Here is a 26,835-nt window from a genome sequence, read left to right as displayed (position 1 = left end):
GCTCAAAATAGTTTTTGAACTCATCTATTCTGATGTTTTTTAGCGCTTCTACCATTTTTTGATTCACCTCTTCCACAACAGCAGCATGTTTCCCTTTGAGGACTTTTTTCACCTGGGAAAACAAAAAAAAAATCTCCCAGGGCAAGGTCAGTGAATAAGGAAGGTGGGACACAAAGGTCATGTCCAGGGTGGTATGGACAGGTGTGCTCGAAATCATCCTTCATGAAAAAGGCAAATGCATTGAGAAAATCTTCAAAAAAAAAAAAAATTCACTGAAGCTGAACACAGCCTTTCACAGAAACACTAGCTGGCACATTGATACCGATGGGTTGCTAGAACGCTTATCTACTGGGAGAAGCCTGTACTACAAGAAGCCTATCCTGCAAAAAATAATTCTGGTTTTTTGGGGGTTCCCTTCTTGTACTAAGATTGTAGAATTTGGAATTTGGGACAAACATTCTAGGCTTTAAAATGTATTAATGTTAAAAAGAAAATTAATTTGCAAATACATGTAAAATTCATTCACAAATAATCCATATATTTGTGCATATTACTTTTAGTAATAATTATAACATGCTTACAAACCAAACATTATAACTGATGTTTGTAATACCTAATAATAAACCATAGTGTGTATATACTATTTCTCTCTTTTTCTTTAAAATAGAATTACTTTCTCTGCAAAGTGTCACACATACACAATCATTGTCTCCAATTTCTCTCCTACGAAGCTTTATTGAACCCTCATCACATCAAAACTACTTTTGTCAAGTTTACAGATGATTTTCACATTTCACATCACTGGAAGCCAAATGGTAAACTTCTAGTCCTTGATTTGACCTTTCAGTAACAGTTAATACACATCAGTACTCATTACTCTTGAACTTGGCTCTCACTGTACCATGTTCCTGGTTGTTATTCTGTTCTAGTGGCCATGCCTCCTAGGTCCTTTATTGTTCTTTAACTGTGTCCCTACCTATTCGTATAAGAATGTCCCCTGCTCTATTCACATTTTTCTGTAGTCTATGCACACCATATTGCTCTTGTTATCCAGGCACATGTGTTTGAATGGCCGCTCTCACCAAACTCATGTTGAAAGTTAATCTCAGAATGACAGGTTTGAGAGGTGGGGATTTTAGAAGATGATTAGGTCATGAGAACTTTGATTAATAAATTTGTAGGTTAATAATTAAGAGCTACCATGAGATTTGGCTACTTATCATAAGAGGGAGTCTGTCATAACCCCAGTTTGTCTCTCAGGGTAACCCCCCCTTGTCCTGTGGTGCCTCTGGCCCTGTTAGGCCATAGCATGTGGCCCTTCAGGAAGCTAATCAGATGCAGTTGCCTAACCTTGGACTTACCAGCTTACAGAACTGTAAAAAATAAATTTATTTGTTATATATTATCCAGTGTCATGTATTCAGTCACAGTTACAGAAAACAGAATGAGACAATATGTACAATTTAGAATATAAATAATCATGCTGTACCTTTATCCAAAATTCTAGACTCATGCTCCTAATTGCATCAATATCTTGATCTTAATATATACCAAAGTGAGCTTATGTTCAACCTCCACATACAACACCCTCCCAAAAGCAAATCAATTAACTTGCCAACAAAAGCCTTTTCTTACCACTTTCTTTCTACATCACTTAATCGTAATTTCCATCCATTCATTCTCAGAACAAATTTTTGGAGGCAACATTAACTCCTCCTCTCTAATGCAAACGTTATTGACTTAACAATGGAAATTTTTCAGAGATGAACCCCTTTTGATAGCTTTACTGCATCATCCCAGCCTAATTACCATCATCTCCCACCTGAATCCCTGCAATTGGTCCCTGTGGCCCTGCCATTCAGATTCTAGTCCAGTCTCAACACAGTTCAAGAACTAATGCAGAACTTAAGTCTAATTATGAGTTTGAATTCTGCTGTTCTTGGAAAATTCACTCCTGCCTTCAACCTCAGAAACTGGCATTCAGATTCTGTCCTAGCTAACCACAGGGCTCAACCTCCTGCTGCCTTTAGGTCCTTATTCTCAATGCAGCCATCCCTTCCTGCCCTAATCAAATTTGCAACATCCTTTCTCTACATCATACAACACATTCTATCTTTCTTTATTTTCTCTATAAAACTAAGCTTTTGTAACTCCAGTATCTAGAGAAGCACTTGACACATATAGTTACCGAATAAATATTTACTGAATAAGTGAATGGACTAGTACTATTACTTCTAGGTTCAAGAGCTCAATCTAGCCATTAAATTCTAAATGTTCCCAGCACTTGTTTTATGATCTTTATACTTGCCACTATTGAAAAACTAACATTTATTAAGATCTCACAGATATTGTACATATATTATCTAATTATATTTCTTTAATTATATCATTTAATTAAGAATAATGTTAAGCCATTATTTAATATAAGGCAATTTTTATATGTGAGGAAACTGAAATTCAGAAAGATAAAGAAACATGGCCATGTTCACATAGTTAATAAGAGGAAGAGACAAACTGGAGCCAGTCTTCTTATTTCAAAACTCATTTTATTGTCACAGGAAAACAAGGCATTCGATGAGTCCTCTCTATATCTTTAATGCAATTAAATATAGATTATTTTTGTTGTTTTCAGACATTTTACTCAAAACACACACTCTATTAAACCTATCATTTATATATTATGAGGTTTTTAATCTCATTAAAATCATATTGTATTTAATAAATATATAAGTTAGGGCTGAATTAACTCATTTTTAAAGGTCTTATTTTATATGAAGTCAGTTAAATTAATTCATACTTTAGTTATATTTAATCTCTGTTATGAAAATTTAGGTAGAATGATAAGACCAAAATGTATAAAGACTTGTAAATCTCACAAATACTTTAAAATATTCATTATGATAGTTAGGTAAGAGGAATATTCATAAAAGCTCAAAATCATAACATTCTTTGATAATACTGTAGCTTTTCTTTGCCAGTCTTTAAAATGACTATCACTTTAAATTGCAGAAATTCCAGAGATTTTTGTCTATTACTTGCATAGTTATGTATCATGTGGATTGATAAAGAATACTTGTGTTTTCAATTTCAGAATATATATCTTTAAGGCTATTTGGAGGGTTTTGTTATTGGATAAGTCTGAATAAGCATCCTAGAGTAAGTCATTTAAAGCAAATGCTCTTAAGTGATTGTTCCATTGATAGTGAAGCCAGAATCTGATAGCTACTAACTTTTCCTCTGGAAATCTTCCATTACTTGGGAAGGCTGCCAAAGTGCTCCTCTTTTAAGAAGGATGTAAAACACATTTGAATCAGTATAGCATTACATCAATTTTCTCTCTCTTGACAAAACTGCAAGTGCATATACACAGGACTTTAGATTCCTATTAGTAACACAAGCTTTTGACTCAAGTCTAGCCATGATTCAAAGTTACTGCTACAAATCTGCTTAAAAGTCTCCACTGACTTTTTGAAGCAAAGAGTGAGTCTTCTGTTACAGAGGAAGCAGATATTGATCCAGGGTTTCTGATTTAGTCTGCCATCAAGTATATCCTAAAATTGTTTTCACTAATGTTGGGCCAAGGGCCATATTAGCATTATTAGGAGAGGCAATTTCATAAGATAGCTGAGCTCTTAAACTCCTGAAGTCTTACTTCTTTACCAAATTTCTATTTTATTTTATTATTATGTTAGATGGTGGATCCCTGGGACCTATCTCAACCCAGGGGCCCTGCTTGAGACTGAGACTGGGAATGGCAGGCAGAGGCGCAGGTCAAGTGGGGCGGAAATGATATAAACAGCAATAATGCAAGGCCATGTGTGTCAGACATGGAGAGGAGCAAAAGAACTGGAACAAGACAGTATTGGGGCAGTGCAAGAGCTCTGCCATCAGAACAAGCTTAAGGTCAGAGCTGCAGAAGTAATAAAGATGGATTTGTTGTATGCCCTCTTATTTTGGGCTAGAGTTCCTTCAGACCTCTAAAGTATGAGGGGGAAGAAAGGAAATGAGCATTTATTGTATACTTACCATGTGCTGAGCTTGGAGTGATGCACTATGTACAGAAAACAGTAATAAAGCATGCAGTGTAGCTATGAAGAGGAGGGGGAGAAAGAAGGGGAAGAAAAGAAGAAGGAAGGCAGTTGCAGTTACTAAGTGACCTCAAAACACCTCACTGAGCAAACACACACAACTCACACACACACACACACATACATACACACACACACACACACACACAGACACACACAAAGAGAGAGAGAGAGAATAGAAAATTAAAGAAAAATAGGAAAATAATAAAATGCATTTGTTTGTATGTGAATAAAATACTTCTAAAATATTCAGAAAAACATTGAAAATGTTGTTTACTTCTAGGAGAGGGAACTGGGTGTGGGATAGGCTAATGTACATTTTTCCCGACTTTAGCATGTTTTGAATCTTGAGACATGTGTTATTCAAATAACAATAAGAAAAATGATAACAATACAAATTTTAAAATTTAGCTGCGTGCTAAGAACTGTGGTGACATGCTTATATTGCCCTTGGAGGACAGATGGTGTTAGGGAAAAATCCCTCTCAAGATTTAAGGGCTACATATCCATGCATCTTCACACATTCACCTCATCTGTGGTGAGACAGAATGCACTCCTCTCTCCACCACACAATAAGCCACACTCAAACACCTCTGCAGGACCCTCACTTCTCAACATCTCTAAGATTCAGGATCTCTTCCCACTGTACCTCAAATACCCCCTGCTTCACTGATTCTCCATCAATAAAAAAAAATCCAACCCATAGTGAAACCACATATAAAGGAGGACCCCTCAACAAACCAGAATTTTTTTTGGAGGGCAGGCCCCTTGTAGTAGAGATTTCCTCCACTAGGTTAGTGTTCCAGGAACCCATTGGCATCAGGGTACCAGTTAGCATTGTTGTGAGAGGCGGCCTTCAGTTATTTTATTTTACTTTTTTGAGGCTCTTTCAACACGTTTGAACATTTCTTGATGGGTGATTTACATGAACAACCTGCCCACACTACACAGAGTGTTCAGCAGTTTTTGACCAAAAATAGCACGACCTCCACGCCCCACCCTCTTATTCACTCAATCTCACCCCAAGCAACTTTTGTTCCCCAGATGAAACAAATCCCTAAAGGGAAATATCTTGCTGATGTAGAAGAGGTGGGAAAAAAATGGTAGAAGCACTAAAAGGCATCACAATTGATGAATTCAAAAACTGTTTTGAGCAGTAGAAAAAGTGTCTTCCTAGGAGTATTACATCAAAAGTCGAGTACTTGGAAGGTGACTGAAGTTTAAACACATAAGAAAAAATACACAATTTGTTATAAATAAATACCAGATATTTTTGGATCCCCCTTGTACAACAGTACAAAATGCCCTCAATTTTTAATGGGACTTGCCCAGCGTTTTCTCCCTAGAACATAATTTCTAATTTCCTACTTTTTCTTCACCTCCTTCTCTATTCTGTCCTGAATTCCAGTCCCAAATTGTCAACCTTACTGATATTTTTGTTTTGTAATTGTCTCTTTCAACTGCTCCACAGAACAAGCATAGTCAGCAATCCCCTTCACCTTAAAACTTCTCTCTAAAATCCGTCGGGCGTGGTAGCACATGTCTGTAATTCCGGCTACTCGGAAGGTGAGGCGGAAGGATCGCCGGAGCCCAGCAGGTCGAGGCTGCGGTGGCCGGAAGGAAGCGGCCACTGCACTCCAGTCTGGGCGACAGAGTGAGACTTCAACTCAAAAAAAAAAAAAAAAATTTCTCTCTGGGCTCCTGTTAGACACCAGGGGCTCCTGATTTCCTTCCTCCTTCATCAGTTGCTCCTTCCCAGTCCTCTACAGGCTCTTCCTTAATGCCTACCTCTAAAGACAGAATTTCCCAGGGATCTATTCTCTCCTCTTCCTTGTCTCTGTCTCTCCTTAAGTGTTCTCATCTGCCTCCATGAAGTTTTAATATTATTCATGTGTTTAAATCTATCTCTCGGTCAAGCTTCTCTGATAATTGTAAGCCCCACTCTTGTCTCACATCTCCAGTGGATCGCCCCTGGGCATTTTAAACATCACACGTTCAAAGTGGAGCTCTAGATTCCTGTTGGTGAGTCGCTTCAGTGCCTCAAACAGCATTTTCTCTCCTTCATTATGGGCCTTGTACATGCTGTTTCCTCTCCCTAACAGACACTTCTTCCTGTGATTTGCCTGACCACCTCCACTGAGTCTACCATGTTCATGCCTCAATGTTATAACTTCAGAGATCTGACCATCAATTTGGATATCACACCAATTTCATCTTCATAGGGAACTTTACAGCAGTGATCTTTTACTGTGTTTTTGTCTGTTCTTAACTTAAAAATCATATTAGATTTTTGCCTCCACAAGAGCAATATGTACATTTCTTTTATTCATGAATATATCTGTCAAGCCTAGAATATGTGGCATACTACAGACAATAAATAATTGTCAAATGAATGAATGAATGAAGAGATGCAGTAATAACTTCTTCAGTCTTTCCATCACCAGAAATTGGTGTGATCACCTCAACTGAGAGCTTACTGTAGTGGAAGACATTCCATGCCATCAACACAGAGTTTACTGACAACACAAAGCTGTCTTCCAGTGATATGATAACTATCTTTCTTCTGTCATTTATATAGAAACACAAAAAATACTTTTTGGCAATGCCACATAATAATAAATGCATTTTACCGTAACCCATATAGATGAAAATAACAACTAGTTTTGGGTTATCCACAGAAATTATTTTAAATAAATTATGGCCGGGCTCAGTAGCTTGGGCTATAATCCCGCACCTTGGGAGGCTGAGGTGAGTGGATTGCCTGAGCCTGTGGGTTCGAGACCCACTTGGACAACTTGGTGAGACCTCATCTCTACAATAAATCAAATAATTAGCTGGGCGTGGTAGCGCGTGCCTGTAATTCCGGCTACTCGGAAGGCTGAGGTGGAAGGATCGCTGGAGCCCAGCAGGTTGAGGCTGCGGTGGCCGGGAGCCGCCACTGCACTCCAGTCTGGGTGACAGAGTGAGACTCCAACTCAAAAAAAAAAAAAAAAAAGAGGAAAATGTTAATAAATAAATTATGAATCTTTATAACACCATAATCCAAGTGCCTATATGTGTGATTGGCTCACAATAGGTGCTGTGTATATGCGTTCAGTGATATGAGTTATGAGTAGATGAATACGGTGGAAGGCTCACAAGAGATAAGAACACAAAACAGATAATGAATTTGGCAACATGGACACTACAAATGCCCTGTGAAAAAAATAGTTTCAGTTAGTGTTTGCTGCAAAAACACTGCAAGTGAGTAACTTAAGTAAGCTAGGGAAGACAGGTGTCCATTTACAGAAAGATTACATAGCAATCAGAATAGTAGACACACTTCTGCATGTTTAATGAGCATTTATTATCCTGGCCTCTCTAAAAGTTACAGAAAGTCAGAAGAGACCCAATATGATGCTTTGTACTTTCCTTGTGAACACACAGCTGAGCTTACGCAAGCAGAACAGAAAGGTAAGTGGTAACATACGAAGCTACAGGCAACAGTCTCCCAATAGCAGTTTACAGAAACAGAGAGAAAGGCGACTCTGGACACCCACACCAGGAAATGTGAGTGTCCAGCTAGCAGTAGAGAACAGTAATTCGTACTATACATGTCTCAGTAATAACATGTGGGAATACAGAAGACCTGGGCTTTAGTCTTAAATACATTAATAAATAGACAGCATGTGACACCGGAAAAGTCAGCTAACAGGAATTAACTGTGGCAGAAAACTATGGGTGGCTCTCAAATGCCACAGCCCATATGCAATGGCTGGCCACGTCACAGCACTTGTGCAGTCCTTCAATGCAAATAAACCAAGTTTCAATGTCATCATCTGTCAGATGGGAGTAGGGGAGTCATTACAAAATGAAGTACCACACGTCAAATGCCTACATAGTGCCTGGGAGACCATTCACTACATGTATTTAGGAATGGTTAATCCTATAATGCTCAGTCTAATCTTCCTCCTCACTATTCTCATAATCATAACAATAATCACCTCGCATTTAGAATGCAGAGCTGAATTAATTTTCTCTGAAGAACTTTCTAGACTAGAACTTTCTAGTCACATGTAAACCCTAAATACATATCAGTTGACCTAATGCTAAAACAGGAAGAAAGAAATCTAGAAAAGCAATGGCAAATGTACTCTATCCCTCTAATGAATGAGTCATTTGTATTTTGTCACTGAAGTACCACATCTTAAATAATTATGTTTTGGGACCTAGGACTTAAGGCTTCAATTGATATAATTTATATTATGTAACCCTTCATAACACAAGTAAAACCCCTCTAACTTTAGTACATGGCCACAGTCTAGAGTAATTGCTTATAATCACTTGGAAACTCCAATCAGTGTACATGCTGGAGTTTTATGCATTAGTAAATGCAGTGTCTACATTTAGAAAAGAATTATGTGCAATTATTGAAGCATATCATGTCCTGGGATGCCAATAGTATCTATTTGATAGAAAAGGTTGTATCATGTCCAGCTCTTGTCCCCAGTAGACAAATTATAATAAATACTTACATCTAATTCTGTGCTTCTAACCAATGGAAAAGTTACTGAGGTAATTACTAATATTTCATCAAACACTTCTATAATTCTCCCACCATTAATGCAATTCTTAAATTTTCTTGATAGTAAATTTCTTTTTTTTTTTTTTGAGTTGGAGTCTCACTCTGTCGCCCAGACTGGAGTGCAGTGGCCGCTTCTGGCCACAGCAGCCTCGACCTGCTGGGCTCCGGCGATCCTTCCGCCTCAGCCTTCCAAGTAGCCGGAATTACAGGTGTGCACTACCACGCCCGGCTAATTTTTTGATTTATTGTAGAGATGAGGTCTCGCTGCCCAGGTGGGTCTCGAACCCGCAGGCTCAGGCAATCCACTCACCTCAGTCTCCCAAAGGTGCGGGATTACAGGCTGAGCCACTGAGCCCGGTTGACAGTAAATTTCAAATAGATGTATTAATTAGGATGTAACCCATCTGAAAATTTCAATGTCTTAACATAAAAGTTTATTTTTATTACATATGATAGACCAGTGAGGCCATTTCTTGGATGATCTTGTATATGGTTATTGTGGTAACAAATTTCCTTATATCTTGTGGTTACACAATTCACTACAGTCTCAAAATTCTCTGCTTTTATCTTATAGGTAGAGAACGAGGGAGGAAGCAGTCACACCTGCTTTTTAACCATCTGAATTTGGAAGTGACAAGCATTGCATCTGTTCTGGTTTGATAGACAAGGACTAGTAAATGAACTCACAAAGACATCAGGGCTCGTAGAAGAGCTGCTGAAACAGCAGCACCTGTCCTGGCAGACGATCTCCGCAATGTCCATCTTGCAGAAGGGGACATGATCCTTGCTCCATGGCTAGCTAGCTAAGCCCAAAGAGGATCAGTGAGTGCAAATTACATACTCAAAATCACAACGTAAATACAAAAATATAGAGGTGGTAAACAGAGCTCCATATTTTGGCACTAGATAGACCCCAAACTAAAAATGTTCTTACATGTGTTTTAAAGAAATCTAAAGGAATAAAGTGAAATAAAGCAGGAGCCAAGAAAAGAAAGATTATTCAGACTAAAATACAGCAGCATATAACTCTAACCTTCCCAATTATTCATCTATACTAGTCAGTTACACGAAAAAAAGGCTTCCTACGAAGTTTAAAAATTAATATGCTCCAGCCCTTAATGTCCATTACCCAGGAATATTATTATCTGTCTACCAACCCTTGTCTAGCAGGGAGTTCAGTTCTAATTTACTCAAAATGTCGGATTCTTTAATAAAAACCTAGTAATAGAAAACTTGGGTAAAATATTTAAAATAAATAAAATATTTAAAAGTGATGATTAAAATAAAGCAAATTCATAGCAATAATAATTCCAACTGCTCAATGGCAGTAGCAATATCAAAAATGAGAATATTAAATTATCTAAAATTCTAAAAAATAGAATTCTAAAAAATAGAATTGATTATCTAGAGAGAAAAGAACTAAGAATAAGAAATAGTTAATGAAGAGATTATCAAAAACTGAAACACATAAAACACTAATTAGGTTCATTGTAGTACCTGTCCATCACACACCAACTGCTTCACAAACAATATGTCTGAATAATGCTGATAGTAAATAAATTATGTACATTTTGTTGCACATAATGTACATGAAGATCTAGCACTTTCCATTGTTGGACTCCTTTGATTAAATCTCCCTATCTTGTTTGTTAAAACTATCCTCTTGTCTGAAAAACCTGCTGCAGCTCCAAAAAAATTTTCTATGTAAGGTCAATTTCCCGTAATCTACCACTGTTTTTTGTAGCATGTTTCACCATGTAACAATGTAGTGCTAATGGCCGATATCAAATCACCAACACTATCTACATAGCCCTCTGTCATTAAAGAGGCACACATATACATACACTTACTCTTGAAACTGAAAAAATAAACGTGACCTTTTCATACCAACTTTAAATCAATATTCTGAATTGTAAAGGTGCAAATATATTAAATTAAATCTAATAAAAACAATATGCATAAAATATTCCCATTGGGAAGGAAGTGTATTTGCTTGAGAGTGTGTGTCTAGATAGTTTCTGGGAGTGTGAGAACGGAACTGATTTCTCTAGAGAGGGGGAAATACAATTTGTACCACCTATTCTAACATATGGAGTTGTTACCTTATCCACATGTTATTTTCATAACATAGTTTAAATTTTTAAAATAAAGATAATTTTATAAATTGATATGAGTTATGCCACAGTTGTAGAAGATTTTTATACTCTTTATATTTAGCTAATAAGCAATCATGGTCTTTCTCAGTTTATCCAAAATAATAGATTAAGACAATACAGAAATAAATGCTATTTGGGAGAACTAGAATAATCAGTATTCATAGTTTATTTATTTATTTATTTTTAGAGATGGCATTTCCTTATATTGCCCAGGTTGGGGTCAAATGATCCTCCTGCCTTGGCCTCCCATCGTGTTGGGATTGCAAGAATGAACCATCATGCCCAGCCAAGAATAATTATTATTTGTAATAGTCAACTAGTTTCACCTTTCTTAGGGACAAAATAATAGGATATCTATTTTATATAAAAAGCATCTATTTAACCTAACTGTGTAATTATCTCTCTTCCCATAATCCAGAAACCTAAGTAATGTTACTGAATTTTTAACCTAAGATTTTTGATCTTCATCTCTTAAGAATATTTGGATAAGAGATATTAACATCTGTCTAAAATACTTCCTTAACTATAAACTTTTTTATTAATTATCTATTTTTCCCCTCTCTTCCAAGGTCTACAATAGTTTCTTGCCTATTTTGAAAGTCATATTTCATCAAGAAATTTTTGAATTTTTTTTTTTCTTTCTAACTCATACTCTTTTTCCTGTATTGAGAGACACTGGTGAAGCTTGGATGGCAGGGGAAATGGCTGACACTGAGTAAATCCCTTCTGCTCACATTCACAGGACATCATGTATCTTCCATGTGACTGGCACTCAGTATGCCTTTTTCTACTGACCATCATTACTCACCCCTGTCCTCACATCTGAGATCTGGGATAGATTTAGAAATAAACACAGGGTTGCATTCATCAACACCTTTTACACAGATTCAAAGCCAGTACACAGGGCAAGCAGAGCAGGGGCCGAACCCACATGGACTCAGCATCTCTCTTCTCCAAACACAGGAGAATCCTGCTAAGCAGAAGGGCCTTCCAGGCTTTAGGTTGAGTGGGGAGATGAGGACAAGAGACGACTTACTGACAGTCACTCAAAGAGTCCACATTCCACGAGGCATCAAGTATGTGTGAGTCCCTCTCCTACACTTTGGAGTTTCAAACCCCTCTTCTCTGGGCATGGGGACATGGGCAATGCTAAAAAATAAAAGCCTTCTGTCACCAAAGGCAGAAAACTTGCTGAAATCAAGCACCCTGGTAGACTTGAGGCTATCAATGCTATGGCCACTTTTTTGTAACTTTCCCTTAAGCAGCTCTCCCAAATTTTTCACAAGCATGACTCATGTCCCCATTCTCTCCTTTTCAACCACCACAAACAACACAGCCTTCCTGTCATGTAAAGTAGAAAGCAATCTTAAGTTTTATCTCCTATTATCATGACATGAGTCAACCAATTTTCTCAAACACTATGTCAACTGCGACTTGACAAATCAATCATTAGCTCTTAAGTATGCAAACAAATAATTATAATATTTGCAGGCTAATATGTGTTTCTAGTGTGCTATGGGTACAAAGACCAAGAGTGTTTGATTCTACCTTAGGCTGGGAGATGAGACATGTGAGGAAAAGCTGAACAGAGATTTCTCAATAATTAATGTTTATTGAGTGCTTTCATTGTGAAAAGTACTTTACACAAATTATGTCTTTAATTCTCACAAAAACAGAGGGTGATAGTATAATTACCATCTCCATCTTATAAACATGAAAACGAAGTCTGGGAGAGTTTAATTTGCTCAAAGTCATTCTGAAAAAATGGAGATGGAGCCAGACCTCAAAGCTAGTCGGTCCAGCTTCAAATTACTTGCCATTAACCATGATGCTGAAAGCCTCCTCAGATATGGATCTTTGCCAGAAGAATGAGGAATAAATGGGCAGAACTCTTCACTAGAAAAAAACACAGCCAGAACCAGTGCCCGTGACTATAAAATATGCAGTATGTCCAAGGGAAAAAAGTAACCCTATCATAATGCCTACAACGAATAGGGCACCGTTTTAATTGTTTTTGCATATTAACTCATTAATCCTCAAAACACCACAGAAGGTACCAACTCCTATAATACTTACTTTGCAGCAGAAACACCTGAAGCACAGAACAGTTAAGTAACCTGTCCAAGGTTGCACAGTTAAGGAAATTAAGGCATTCTGGCCTCCTGTGCTCTGAAACACATCCTGTTTTCTCTAGGATCGAGTTGTGGGTAGGCTGCAGTGTGTCCTGGGGGAAGCAACAGACACCCAAGAAGGCTTTGAAATGCCCTGGGCCAGCACATAAAAGACCATGAGGAGGATCTGGACTGTAATCAACAGGTCCTTGATCTTCAACTGGGGAGAAACTGTGTCCCAACAAATGCATGGTATGCTGTGTACCTCAGAATAAAGTCAGTTCTGTGACACGTTCCTATATTTGAGAAACGTGTATCTTTGTTTCTGTAATGCATAACACTTAATGTAAAGATGAGCAAATCATATAGATTCATCAGTATATACAATCTTACTAGTTGAATTTTCTGCTTAGAGCAATTCTCGACTAGGTGCTTATACCCCCTAAGAGTGGTAAGAATCTAACAAGAAAACCTAAGAACTGTAGGTTCAGCAAAAAAAAAGAATTTGGGTTAAAATAGGGGAAGAACTTGCATATTAGGCAAGAAGTATGAGGCCTGACAATTAAGTTCATGAGCTCATCCTAGACAAACAGCTACAATTCCTCATTGCTGAATATCACTATGGTTATCTTCAAAGTACTCCCCTTGGAAAGCTATGCACCGATGCCAGCACCTAGTCCATCTGTCAAAGCAATTTTGGAACTCATTTTCTGGAATGGCCATCAGAGCTGTTGCTGTGTTAGCCTTGATGTCCTGAATGTCACCAAAATGTCTTCCTTTCAATATTCCTTTTATCTTCAGGTAAAGAAAAAAAACACTGGGGGCCAGATCAAGTGAGTAGGGAGGGTGTTCCAATACAGTTATTTGTTTACTGACTAAAAACTCCATTACAGTCAGTGCTGTGTGAGCTGGTGCATTGTTGTGATGCAAGAGCTCCTTCAGGACCATTTTTGCACACACCATTCTCATGCCAAGATTTCAATTAAGATTTTCCTAACTTTATGTCTATCAATGTTTATTTGGTCTGCTGTTTCTCACAGTCAGCCAACAATTTTGACACACAATTTGATGGATTTTTGCAATTTTTTCATCAGTTCTGCTCATTACTGACTATCCTGACTTCTCTTCATCAGTGATGCTCCCCTCAAAAAAAACAAAAACAAATATTTAATCCATGTGTACACTGTTGTTTTCTTCATGGAATTATCCCCATAAACTTGAACTAATATATTCCTGATTTCACTTTCACTCTTGCCAAGTTTAACAAGAAATTTAAAGTTTGTTCATTACTCTAATTCAAAATTCTCACAATGACAGCTCTGATTGTCATTCCAGAAAAACAGTTCCAAAATTGCTTTGATGGCTGGACTAGGTGCTGGCATTGGTGCATAGCTTCCCAAGGGGAGTACTTCAAAGATGACCACAGTGATAGTCAGCAATGAGGTATGTAGCACTTTTTCTAGGATGAGTTCATGAACTTAATTGTCAAACTTCATATTCAGAAATTTTTTTAAAGGAACATAGAGCAGCTGTAGGATAAAATAAATTTGATTCTACAATGCTTAGAAGAATGCTTATAAATGTTTAATAATATGTTTTTATAACATGCTTTATAAGTATTAATAAAAGAGAATAACACAACAAGAGAACAAATTATATAACCACACTGGACAGGTTCAAAGTCCAAATCCACCTCTTGAACAATTAAGTAAGTTCTCTGTCTCAGCTTTTTTCATTGATAAATGTGGGTGACAACTGTATTCCATTTCTCCCCACCATTACTATGAGATTAAAAGAATTACACACTCATATACATGAAAGGGAGTGTGTGTGCTCATTCTATATTCTACGCAAGCTACAGACAGAAGAAATACAATGAAATATAACTGTCTGCGTTTTAAGACAAGTAATCAAACAGTGCTATGCTAATTCACTATCCAAAGTACAATGACCATTTTTAATGCAATTAATTCTTAAAAGTATTACAAACCTTCATTATCCTAACTGAAAGAAATTGATGAAAAATTAATTACTTATAAGGATATATAAACATCTGTTCATATATAATTAAACTACATAATTATGAAAAAGAATATAAAAAAGATGAATACAATTTCAAATCTTAAAGCTGACTCTTACATCTATCTATCTATCCATTTATCTTTCTATCTAACAAATCTCTGGCAGAGAACTCAGAATCTCTGAGTTTCAGTTTCTGCTTCTAATAAAATGGGTCTAATATTGCTTGCTATAAAGCATTATGGGTTTATAAAAGCTAAATCGGTTTAAGGCACATATTAAAGAGTTTGGCATATACTAAGGGTAAAAGAAAAACTGGATTTCATTCTCCCTGAGGCATCATACATCCATATACCTTCTGTAAATTCACATTCTGTAGATATTTACTTACGGATTTATCTTCCATAAGTTAAAGAGCCACTAGTTTCAAATAGTTATGATAAATTCAATTTCATTTAACAAACATTCTGAGGATTCTGCTATAACTTAGACCCTGTGATTCAATCTTCTATTCTTAGTTATTTAATATTAGAACAATGAACAATGGAAACACAAACACCATAGTCACATGACTAATAACTGTATGACAAAATTTGGGTCTTCTTTTATTTTATTTTATTTTTAAAAATTATTTTATTTTTAAAATGTGAAGTAAAAATGAGGGTTAGGTACATATGTGGTCATCATACAGGCAAAATGTGGGTATCCTTATTGATGTGTTCCCCCCCCTTGGCAGTGCCCCACTACTGTCAATCTCTTTCTTATGGTATTATGATAAATGTTCAAGTTACACTTATGAGTGAGTATATGTGGTACTCAGATCTTTGTTTCGGTGATAGATCACTGAATACTATATACTCTAATTCTATCCAGGTTGCCGCAAAGATCACAATTTTGTTTTGCTTTATGGTACATAATAGTCCATCAGGCAAATGCACCACATTTTGTTTACCCAGTCCACATTCGATGGGCAGCACAGCCAGTTCCATGTTTTCGCTATTGTGAATAATGCTGCAATAAGTATGCATGCGCAGGTGTCTTTATTATAGAGTGATTTGAGTTCCTCTGGGTATATTCCCAGAAGGGGGACTGCTGAGCCATATGGAAGGTTAATTTTCAGATTTTTTAGAAATTACCACACTGTTTTCCACAGAGGATGTACTAGTTTATGTTCCCACCAACAATATAAAAGTTTTCCCTTTTCCCCACATCCTCTCAGCATCTGTTGTTTTTTGATTTATTGATGGTGGCCATCCTGACTGGAGTTAAGTGGTACTCAGTATGGTTTTAATTTGCATTTCGTTGATGATTAGTGAGGCTGATCATTTTTTCGTGTATTCATTGGCTGCTCATATGTCTTCTTCTGAGAAGTGTCTATTCATATCTTTTGCTCATTTTTTAATAGGGTTTTTTTTCTTTTGGCACTTTTGAGTTCCTTATGGATCCTAGATGTTAGGGCTTTGTCATATACGACAGTTGGCAAATATTTTTTCCCATTCTGTGGGCTGTCTCCCCATTCTCTTGATGGCTTCTTTTGCTTTGTAGAAGCTTTTCAGTTTGATGAGAACCCATTTATCTCCTTATCTTTTATGGCATTTGCTTTTGTAGAGTTGATCAGGACTTGGCTGCCTATTCCAATTTCTGCAAGGGTGTTTCCTCATTTTCTTCTAGGATTCTTATAGTTTGCAGTTTTATATTTAGGTCTTTGATCCATTTAGAGTTGATTTGTGTGTATGGTGATAAGTAGGGCTCTTGTTTCAATCTTCTGTATGTAGTCGGTCAGTTTTCTCAGCACCATTTACTGAATAGGTTCTCCTCTCCTCATTGGTTGTTGGTGGATGCTTTGTCAAAGATGAGTTGGTTGAGGAATTGAGGTTTTGCTTCCGGAATCTCTACCATGTTCCATTGGTTTATATGGCTGTTCTGGTATCAATATGAGGCTGTTTTGATTATTGTAGCTTTAGAGTAGATTTTGAAGCCTGGAAGTGTGATACCTCCCCCTTTGTTTCAAAGGATTGTTTTGGCTATTCATGGTCTTTTATGTTTTCATATGAATTTCTGTATTGCCATTTCCAGGTCTGAGAAGAATGATGTTGGTAATTTAATAGGTATTGCATTAAATATGTAGATTGTCTTTGGTAGGATGGACATCTTAACAATGTTAATTTTTCCAATCCACAAGCATGGAATATTTTTCCACGTGTTTGTGTCTTGGATTTCTCTGGGCAGTGGTTTGTAGTTTTCATTGTAAAGATCTTTCACTTCTTTGGTCAGGAAGATAGCAAGGTATTTCATTTATTTCGTGGTTATTGTGAATGGGATTGTATTTTTTATTTGGGTTTGTCAGTTTATTGCTAGTGTATAGGAATGTGATTGCCTTTTGCACATTTATTTTATACCCTGAGACTTTGCCAAAGTCCTTTATGAGCTCAAGGAAGTTTCTGACAGATTTTCTTGGACTTCCAAGGCATAGGATCATGTCATCTGCAAAGAGGGATAACTTAACTACCTCTTTTCCTGTTTGAATACCCTTGATTTCCTTCTCTTGTCTAATTGTTCTAGCTGGGACTTCCAATACAATGTTGAACAGGAGAGGTGAAAGTGGGTAGTCTTGTCTCGTTCTGGTTTTCAGGGGAAATTCTTCCAATTTCTGTTCATTTAGCAATATGTTGGCTGTAGGTTTATCATAGATGGCTCTTAATATTTTGAGGTATGTTCCAGCTATGCCCAGGTGTTCAAGGGTTCTTATCAAGAAGGGATGCTGGATTTTGTCAAAAGCTTTTTCTGCATCTAATTATATAATCATATATTTTTATTTTTACATCTGCTGATGTATTTAATTATATTTATGGTCTTGTGGATAGTGGAATCAGCCCTGCCTCCTGGGGATGAAGGCTACTTGGTCATAGTAGATGATTTTTTGAGATGTGTTGTTGGATCCAGTTTGCTAGAATCTTGTTGAGAATTTTTGTATCTATGTTTATTAAAGATATTGGCCTGTAATTTTCTTTCTTTGTTGGATCTTTACCTGGTTTGGGTATCAATGTGATGTCAGATTTGTAAAATGATTTGGGGAGAGTTCTGTCTTTGTCTATTGCCTGGAATACTTTCAATAGGATTGGTATCACCTCCTCCTTGTATGTTTTGTAGAATTCTGCTGGAAAACAATCTGGTCCATGGCTTTTTTGTGGGTAGCTCTCTTATGACAAAGTCAATTTTCTGGATTGTTATTGGTCTATTTAGGATCTGAATTTCTTCTTGTTTCAACCTTGGGAGGTTGTGTGCTGTACCAAATCCTCCATTTCACTTAGGTTTTCGAGTGTGTTTCTGTACAAATGTACATAGTAATCTCTGATAAACTTTAGTACTTCTTCAGGGTCAGTTGTGACATTATCGTTTGCATTTCTGATTGTCTATTTGGGCTTTTTTCTCTTTCTCTTGGTCAGTCTTGCTAAGGATCCATCAATCTTGTTTATTCTTTCAAAGAACCAACTTTTTGTTTTGCTGATTTTTTTCTATGCTATTTTCATCTTCTCTGTCCTGTATTTGGGCTTTTATTTTGGTAATCCAGATTCCTTTGCTGAAATTAGGGTTCTGGTGGTCTTGTTTTTCCAGCTTTCTTAGGTGACTTGTTAGACTGTTAACTTGTGATCTTACCATTTTCTTCATATGTATTTGTAAAGATATGAATTCCCCTATAAGGGAATTCATGGCTTGCTAGAGGTTTTGGTAAGATGTTTCTTCTTTTTTGTTTGTTTCCTGGAATTTTTAAATTTCTTCTTTAATTTCCATGTTGATCCAGGAGTTGTTCAGCAGAATACTGTTTAGTCTTTGTGGGTTTTGGGGAAACCTTGTTTGTGTTATTTATTTTTATTCCACTGTGGTCTGAGACAGTGCATGACAATATTTCGATCTTATGAAATTTGTTTATACTTGATTTATGGCCGAGAATGTGGTCAATATTGCAGTCCGTTCCATGAGGTGATGAGAAGAATGTATAGTCTGTGATTGTTGGGTGGAGTATTCTATAGGTATCTATTAGGTCCATTTGGTCATGCATCAGGTTGAGATTCTGGATCTCCTTGTTGATTTTTTGCCTTGATGATCTATCTAGAGTAGATAGTGGAGTATTAAAGTCCCCAGTTATGATAGTGTTAGAGTCAATATCTTTTTTAAGTTTGTTTAGTAGCTGCTTTATAAAAGCTGGTACTCCTGTGTTTGGTGTATATATGTTTAGGATGAATATCTCTTGTTGGTGAATTGAACCTTTTATCATTATGTAGTATCTTTCTGTATCTATTAAATTTTTGATAGCTTAAAGGTTATTTTGTCTGATATTAAGAACTCTTTTGTGTTCTGTTTGCCTGAAAATTTGTTTTCCATTCTCTAACTTTGAGTCTGTGAGTGTCCCTTCTGGTGAGATGCATCTCTGGGAGACAGGATATTGTTGCATCATGTTTCTTTATCCAGTTTTCCATTCTACACCTTTTCAGTGGTGCATTTTGTCCATTTACATTCAGGCTGATTATTGAGATGTGCGAGTTTATCCTTGTCATGAGGCTCTTATAGACTTTGCTGTTGTTTGTTTACTTATTTGTTTGTTGGTTTTCTTTTGATTTGGGGGTTGATATATGTGTATTTTCAATCTTGCAGTTGTTATGCATGCTTTATTGGTTCTCTGTTTTCTTGCATTCTTGGAAGGAACATGGTTGTTCTTTTTTTTTCTTTCCTCTGTGCTTAATACCTTCTTAAGTATCTCTTGTAGAGTTAGTCTTGAGGCAGCATACACTCTTAGGGATTGAATGTGTGGGAAGGATTTTAATTCTCCATCACTGATGATGCTTAGCTTAGATGGATAGGAAATTGTAGGTTGAAATTGTTTATCTTTGAGTGTTTTGAAGATTGGGCTCCAATCTCTTCTAGCCTGCAGTGTTTCTATAGATAAGTCTGCTGCTATTCTGATTGGTCTTCCCAAGTAGGTAATCTGACCTTTCTATCTTGCTGCCTTTAGGATTTTTTTCTTTTATACTTACTTTGTGTAAGTGAATTGCTATGTGTCTAGGAATTGATCTTTTTATTTGATGGCTTGCAGAGGTTCTCTGTATCTCTTGCATTAGGATTCCCATGTCTCTGATGAGATGTGGGAAGTTTTCCTGGATGACCTCTTAGAATGGTTGTTCCAGGCTGCTCTCATTCTCCTTATCTGCTTCAGGGATACCTATCAGTCTTAGGTTTGGTCTCTTAATATAGTTGCACATCTCCTGAAGGACTTTTTAAGTTTCCTTTTTTTGTTGTTAACAGATTGGGTTAGTTCCAGATTTTGGTCTTCAAGTTCTGAGATTCTTTCTTCTGCCTGGTTAATTCTGCTTTCCATGCTTGTCAGCCTATTATTTATTTCATTTACTGTATTCTTTATAGTTTGCATCTCAGCAATTAGTTCTGTGTTTTCATCTTACTTTTCTTGGTTCTTGTTCATCTTTTCCATTCATTCCTTGATCTCTGCATTTGTAGTCTGAGACCAGTCAACCTGGCTTCTCTTCATTGTTTGAGTTCTGAAGTCTGTATACTCGTGGACTATCTTATTGGACTTTGTGTGATGTCTGTGGTTCTTCTTTGGTTTGTCCTCATTTGTGGTGGGTTTTTCTTTTTTCTTTACTTCCATTGCTCAGTGAGAAAGGGAGTCGTTTTCATTTCTTTTTGCTCAACCCCTTATTCTCCTTTGAATAAAGCCTCTGGACTAGTTTGATTTTTGGAGCTGGGTTGGAGCAGGTGAGCTACATTACTCCCTTGTAGATTTGAGATTTGAATGAGGTATGTTAGGGGCTGCTAAGATTCAAAAGTTGTCTGAGGATCACAATGTTTGCTGATTGGTATGTGTGACACCAGGGATCTACTTCCCACCACCTTACAATATGTTCATACAATGGGAGTGTATGTCTCTCCCCTTGGTACAAAATAACATGAAGGAAGGGAAAGGAGTTAATAAAGAGAGAATATGGAGGGAAGGACAATGGAGAGAAAAAAAGGAGAGAAGGAACAAGATACAAATCAGCAAATAGGGAGAAAAGCAAAGAGAGATAGAAAAAGAAAGAGGGAGAGAAAACCAAACCAAAGGAGTAGCCAAAACAAAATGTAAAAAAAAAAAAAAAACAAGAAAAGAAAGAAAGAAGAAAAAAATACAGCGCATAAACAAACAAACAAAAATCCCAAGTAAACTAAAACCAATAATATGAGGAAATTTTCACACTCATATATAGCCTTATTGGACAGAAAGAAGAAGGAGAAGGGATAAAACAGAACTAAATGCCCACTACTGACAAGCTATATTTTAAAAAAATATGTAGAGTTATGTAGATAAAAAAAAAACAAAGAAATAAAAACCCAAACAACAACAACAGAAACTTATATAATTCTTGAGCACCTTCTTTTGGTAGTTTGAAGACTTCAGGTTTCTTGTAGGAGTGACCCAAGCACTGCTTTTCTTAGCTGGTGGCAGAGGGAAGGGTTTTTGGAAGGGAAGAGCCGCCAACTTTTAAATTTGTCCCCCTGTTAACCCCTTGTGGTTGTGGAGAGGCTGGAAGGTATTCCCTGATGATCCGCATATGTTTAGCCCTTCCCACATGTGCTGATCCTAATGTTTGCCAACTTGAGTCACACATCTCACAAATCAGTGGGGAAAAGGTATAGGATCACTTTAAAACTCACCCCTACTCATCCTCTGTGAGGGGAGACTGGGTTCTTAGGTTGCAGTGTAAAACACAAGTGTTTCAAATCTAACACCCCCGTTTACCCCATGGAGTTGGGGGAAGGCTGCAGACTGTCCCCAGCTGATCCACTTATGTTCAGGTCTTTCCATGTTTTGCTCACAAAGTTGCCCATCTGAATCACATGTGTAGCAGATCACCGGAAAAAAGGGTGCTGGGTCATTTTAAAACTCACTGCCATTTTGCTATGATCCAGAGCTAGGTTCTTCCACAGGGCTACCATGGCAGACCAAAAATGCTTCAGTTGGGGCATGGGGTGTCTGGGTCTCCTTGGCTGGGACTCTGACTGGGTTACTCTGGTATATTTTCTCACTGTTCCTGTTGCTGGTGTCTGACCTGGGATGAAGGCTACAGCAGCAGGCGGCACCTGTTGCAAGTGATTTTCACTGTTTTAATCCTTTTTTTCCTCTTTTTCGGGTGGTGCTGTAGAGATGGTGCCTGCCTCTGGGCCAGAGAGCACACTGAGGTCCGAGCAGCTGTGCAAGGTGGCTGCCTATGGAGGAGATCTCGGTTCTATCCTTTCCACGTCTCCTCTCAATCAGACATTCACACAACTTTTGCTGACACCCTAGGGTGAATACTGATCTCTTCACCTATTCATTTATGCAGAGATTTATGCACTCCAACCACCTCTGCCATCATCTTGGAATCCTCCTTGGGACTTCTTTTAAATACCGTCATTATAAACCATTAACCACAAGACTGCGTAATTAAAATAGAGGAGTTTTAGGACTTGCTTATTTAGATAACTAGTTTTGATAAGTAGCACTTAAAATTAGTTTCATCATTTTCTACATAATGCCTTCTTAAGAGACCAAAAGTATTTTCATTTTTTTCCTTTGATACAAATGAAGCAGAAATTAAAATGACTAGTTTTGTCTTACAGCAACATCTCCAACCTTACTCTGTCTTATTATGCCAAATCTTGTTTCCTTTAATATCAGCAGCATTGACTGGTGCCAGTAACACTGATCTAGAAATAGTGTTAATTGTCCACAGCTGCACAGGCAGCCAGGAAGCATGGGACACTGGGATTCTTGCTCACAACGTTCAAAGACAATGAAAGAAAGACCCTTCACTATCAGCTTTTGCTGATCCTTTTCCCAGGGTAACAATATGCAGAGTGGATCATATTCAAAGCTTGGGAACCCCATCATAGATTTTGTATTAGACTATCTAAATAATTGGCTATGTTACCACAGTGGAAAACATGTTACAATTAAAGTTCTTTCTCATTGTTCACAAAACTATTGGGTTTTAACTGGTAATGATAATGATAACACAAAGTAACACAAAAATACAGATAACATTGCCAGTTTGAGGCCCATTTTCCAAAGAAAAAGTCATCAGGAAACCTATCTAAATACATGACTTTTGACTACTACATATTTGAGTGGTTTACACTATCCTCTCCATTGGCAGTGGTGGTCAGAGCCAGTGGAAAACACACCATCGGTCACCTAATCATGCTATTTTCCTAATTTCAGAAGACAATTATTGTTGTTTAAAGCATTACGGTAGAAGAAACTTAATTATTATTTACAAATTCAGGGGCTATCAGTTTCTGGAAATCAATTGCTATAGACTAACCCTCATTTTATATTTTAATCTTTATTTTTTTTTAATTCTATAAGTCATGCACTCATTCATCTTTAAAATTCATTTATGTTAAAATATTTGTTGACTCTAATACCCTTCTCAATTCAAGGGAAGAAAAAGTAAATTGTTCCTTTAAAAAGCTAAACTAAGTATATGGCCCAAATTAATTAAGTCCCGTTTGTCTATGCTCTCTATCCCACCCCCAAAATGCACACACAAGCCTCAAATCTAGGATCTAGACTATTTATATTACCCATCTTTATTGACCAGAACTGCTTGGCAAAGCACTTCTTCCCTTAGTGTTGTGTAAACATTCACTATGTACTGACATCCTCAAAGCAAACAACATGTATCAAATATTAATCTTAAAATCAATTTGTTGGTAGTGGGTTATCAGAACTTATTAACATTAGTGTCACTAAAGTTGGTATACAACCGTCCACTGCCAAATTTGACTGGTTTTAAAAAAAATCAATTTGTTGGAAACTAGTAATTTATTTACCAAATAGAACACAGACTGAGTGTAAATTGGTAAACAGTCTCCATCAGAAACAGAATAGGACTAAATATGACTTACATAAAATATTTTGAAATCTACCCATTACAGCACAGTCTCCCCTACAATCCCCTCGATCACCACACCGTCGACAAAACGATCAGCGGTGTTCTCTTCAGGATGCTTCAACCACATATTCTAAGTGACATCAGCTAATGATTTCTGATAGACTTTATCATGTTAAGGAAGGTATTTTTTGTGACCATAGTTAAGTATTTGTGTAATAACAAGTCAGAGAATCAGTAAGACAGCAGGGTTGTACAAAGCATAAACTCTGGGATATGTAAACATAGACTAGAATTGATACACTGAAAATTTCTAGCTTTGTGATGTTGAGTCAGTTACTTTAATTTCTCCCAGCTTCAATACCCAGAAAAGTCAAAGCAAGCATGTCTCTACCACAGACGTGACATTAACTGTGAGTTCTCCGGTTGCCTTGTGACTTGGCTTCAGAACGCCAGGGTGAAATGGCAGATGAACTTTACAAAGGTGTAAAATATGTGTCCATGGAAATCTTTCTTAGGGTCTCTGAAACTTGTCATAAAATAGTTTTCGCTTTTATAACAAATGAATTGACAATCTCTGTAATAGGCAAGGGATCATAAGGGAATTCCTTTCAATACCATTTTTGTTGATTTTTCAAGCAAAAAAATGCTCATCCCCAACATTTCCACATTCATGTACCAATTTTTTTTTAATTTTATGATTACTTAATGGAAATTCCAAGAAATTTGGAATCCTAAGGAAACAAATAGAAAAGTGAGTTTCTGGCCCAATGTTTTGTTATCACATATACAACAAACATGGAAGCCAAGACTGGCTGGGATACATTCCTGAGAACTGCTTCATCCTCTTGTGCTTTCCTATTGTACATGGACTTTGTAGAACTGGTATTCCCAAGAAGTCTTTTGTTCTCTACATCCTCCAACTATTGCTTCTTTTCTCCCTCTCCCTGTTTCTCCTACTTTCACAAGTATGCTAATGATATGCCATGATTCTTTGTCACAAAATAATATATTTCCAAACCCTCCACCTCTGTTGCATCAATCTGCCTTGGTTCTAGAAGTCTGCCACTACAGATTTACCATCATGGAGTACAGATTTCCCCTAATCCATTCAGCATGTAAAAGAAGGTATGGTCTACATGTGCTTTTACATTAACAAAGAATATCAACGTAATCTCAGTATGGTTGTTTTCTAGAAATGCTACTTATGTTCTTATTTTCTAATATTCTTATTCTGTCTGTTGGTGTATGTGAATAATTGAATTTATGTACAAGTACAGGAAACCAAAAATTCAATTATTCTCTGAGCATTTTCAAAAAGCAACATTTATTTGTTCATTTGATTTAACAGCAATACATGAATTAGGTACACTATCACAGAAAAGAGTATTTTTCCAAATAAAATAACTTTAAAAGTAGGAAAGGATATGAACACACTGCTTACTTTAGTCAGTAACCAATGAGCTAGCTCCCTTTTGAATATGGCTCACTCTAATCCTTGAGACTCAGCACCAAGCTACACAGGTCAGTTCTACATGGCTGATCCTTTCCAAAACAGAGTCTGCCTTACAGAAGCGGTGATGACTGGTATAAAAGATATCTGAAACCCCTACCTCCTCTCTAGGAATTGTGTGTCTTCCTCCAGGGAAAAGATGCCCATATCTCACTGGCGGAGTCCTTCCTAAAGATGATGTCCTGAAGGGTTCCAGTCTCCAATCTCTAATTGTTTTCTTTTATTCTCTCTTAATGAGCATCAGTCAAGCACTTTTCCCCCTTTATTTCTAACTTTCTAACTTTCTCTTGAGGCAAATAGAGATATTTGAGTAGCCATAAACAAAAATATGCTAGAAGGTATAAAAATTGTAACTGCTTCTTAAACTTGAAAATATACAAATACCCAGATATAACATCTTAATCTCATCTTTACAAGATCTGCTTTATTTAATAATATATTCCTAAAATTCTATAATCCACAGTCATTCTGATTGATAACCATGTTTAACCCAAGTGAATCACAATTGTATTAGCCAAGCTTCTGAAACTGTTTCAATAAAACTCTGCATAAAAGATTAGCAGGCATTGCCAAATATTTATACTCTGCAATTATTCCTGGTAAGGAGTACTGTTCAATCAGTGGGATTCAATTTAACAGTGTTTACCTGTGTGTAAGCCTCCGGTGACTAATGCAGACTGCAGTCTGAGAATCTTGAGCAATGCATACTTTATGGCGACTACATTTCATCTTTAAGCATGGATCTTTTGCTGGATCTAAAGCGAAAAGAAAATATTATACAGAAAACATTAAAATATGTTTTTTTAATGCAAGTATTTAATTCCATCAAATGCAACTGGATCAAGTGATTTCCATAGTGTTTAATTCTTCATCTTTTTCTTCTATTAAGAGATACTTCTGCTTCTACCCACACAACTCAGAGTTAACAGACAGCTGTAGTTTAGTCTTATACACTGTTTTTGAAAGTCAAAATACACACATCCTAGGATCAGCTGCTGTGTAATCAAAACAGAAACTTGAAGACCCAAACTCTCAGTAGTTGCTATTACCTTATAAGTAGTAAAGGCAGAGAAGCAAAGTTAGAGTGTATTACTGTATTATTTTATGATATTGTAAACTATAATCTATACTTCTACTTTTCCTAGATAGATTCTAGTGGGTGGAGAAAAGGGATGAAACAAAAATAAAAAAGTCAGAGGACATTAACGAGTGTTTAATAAGTCTAAAAAGTCTCACGCTGTCTTTGAGAGCTGATTGAGTGCATCATCATAAGAACTAAAATGATGCATTTTCATTTTTAGATTGTTTGTGCATAATTTTTGAACCACCATTTCCTCGAACAAACTTGCATGGTGGCTGTCAACACAAAGGCATATGAAATGCTGATGATTTTGTATAACAACTTTACTGATATGTAATTCACATACTACACAATTCACACAAAGTTTGCAGTCAATGGT

At 36.8% G+C, this 26,835-nt stretch overlaps 1 protein-coding gene across 2 annotated transcripts in view; it reads right to left on the bottom strand.

Moving 5' to 3' along the window:
- SPOCK3 (SPARC/osteonectin, cwcv and kazal like domains proteoglycan 3) overlaps positions 1–26,835 on the bottom strand; it is a 334,334-nt gene that overhangs the window by 251,269 nt on the left and 56,230 nt on the right. Inside the window, exon 2 of one of the 2 annotated variants that reach the window (XM_021706488.1) lies at positions 26,022–26,130. In XM_021706488.1, the coding sequence (XP_021562163.1) occupies positions 26,022–26,104 (83 nt within the window). In that variant the 5' untranslated portion in view covers positions 26,105–26,130. Of the gene's footprint in view, positions 1–26,021; positions 26,132–26,835 lie in introns of those variants that run through there. The other variant, XM_021706490.1, reaches the window with a different exon arrangement.

This window comes from Carlito syrichta, unplaced genomic scaffold (genome assembly GCF_000164805.1).
Source record: "Carlito syrichta isolate Samal-C Ts95f unplaced genomic scaffold, Tarsius_syrichta-2.0.1 Scaffold315643, whole genome shotgun sequence".
Lineage (NCBI taxonomy): Eukaryota > Metazoa > Chordata > Mammalia > Primates > Tarsiidae > Carlito > Carlito syrichta.
This window is presented reverse-complemented; position numbering and strand designations above follow the sequence as displayed.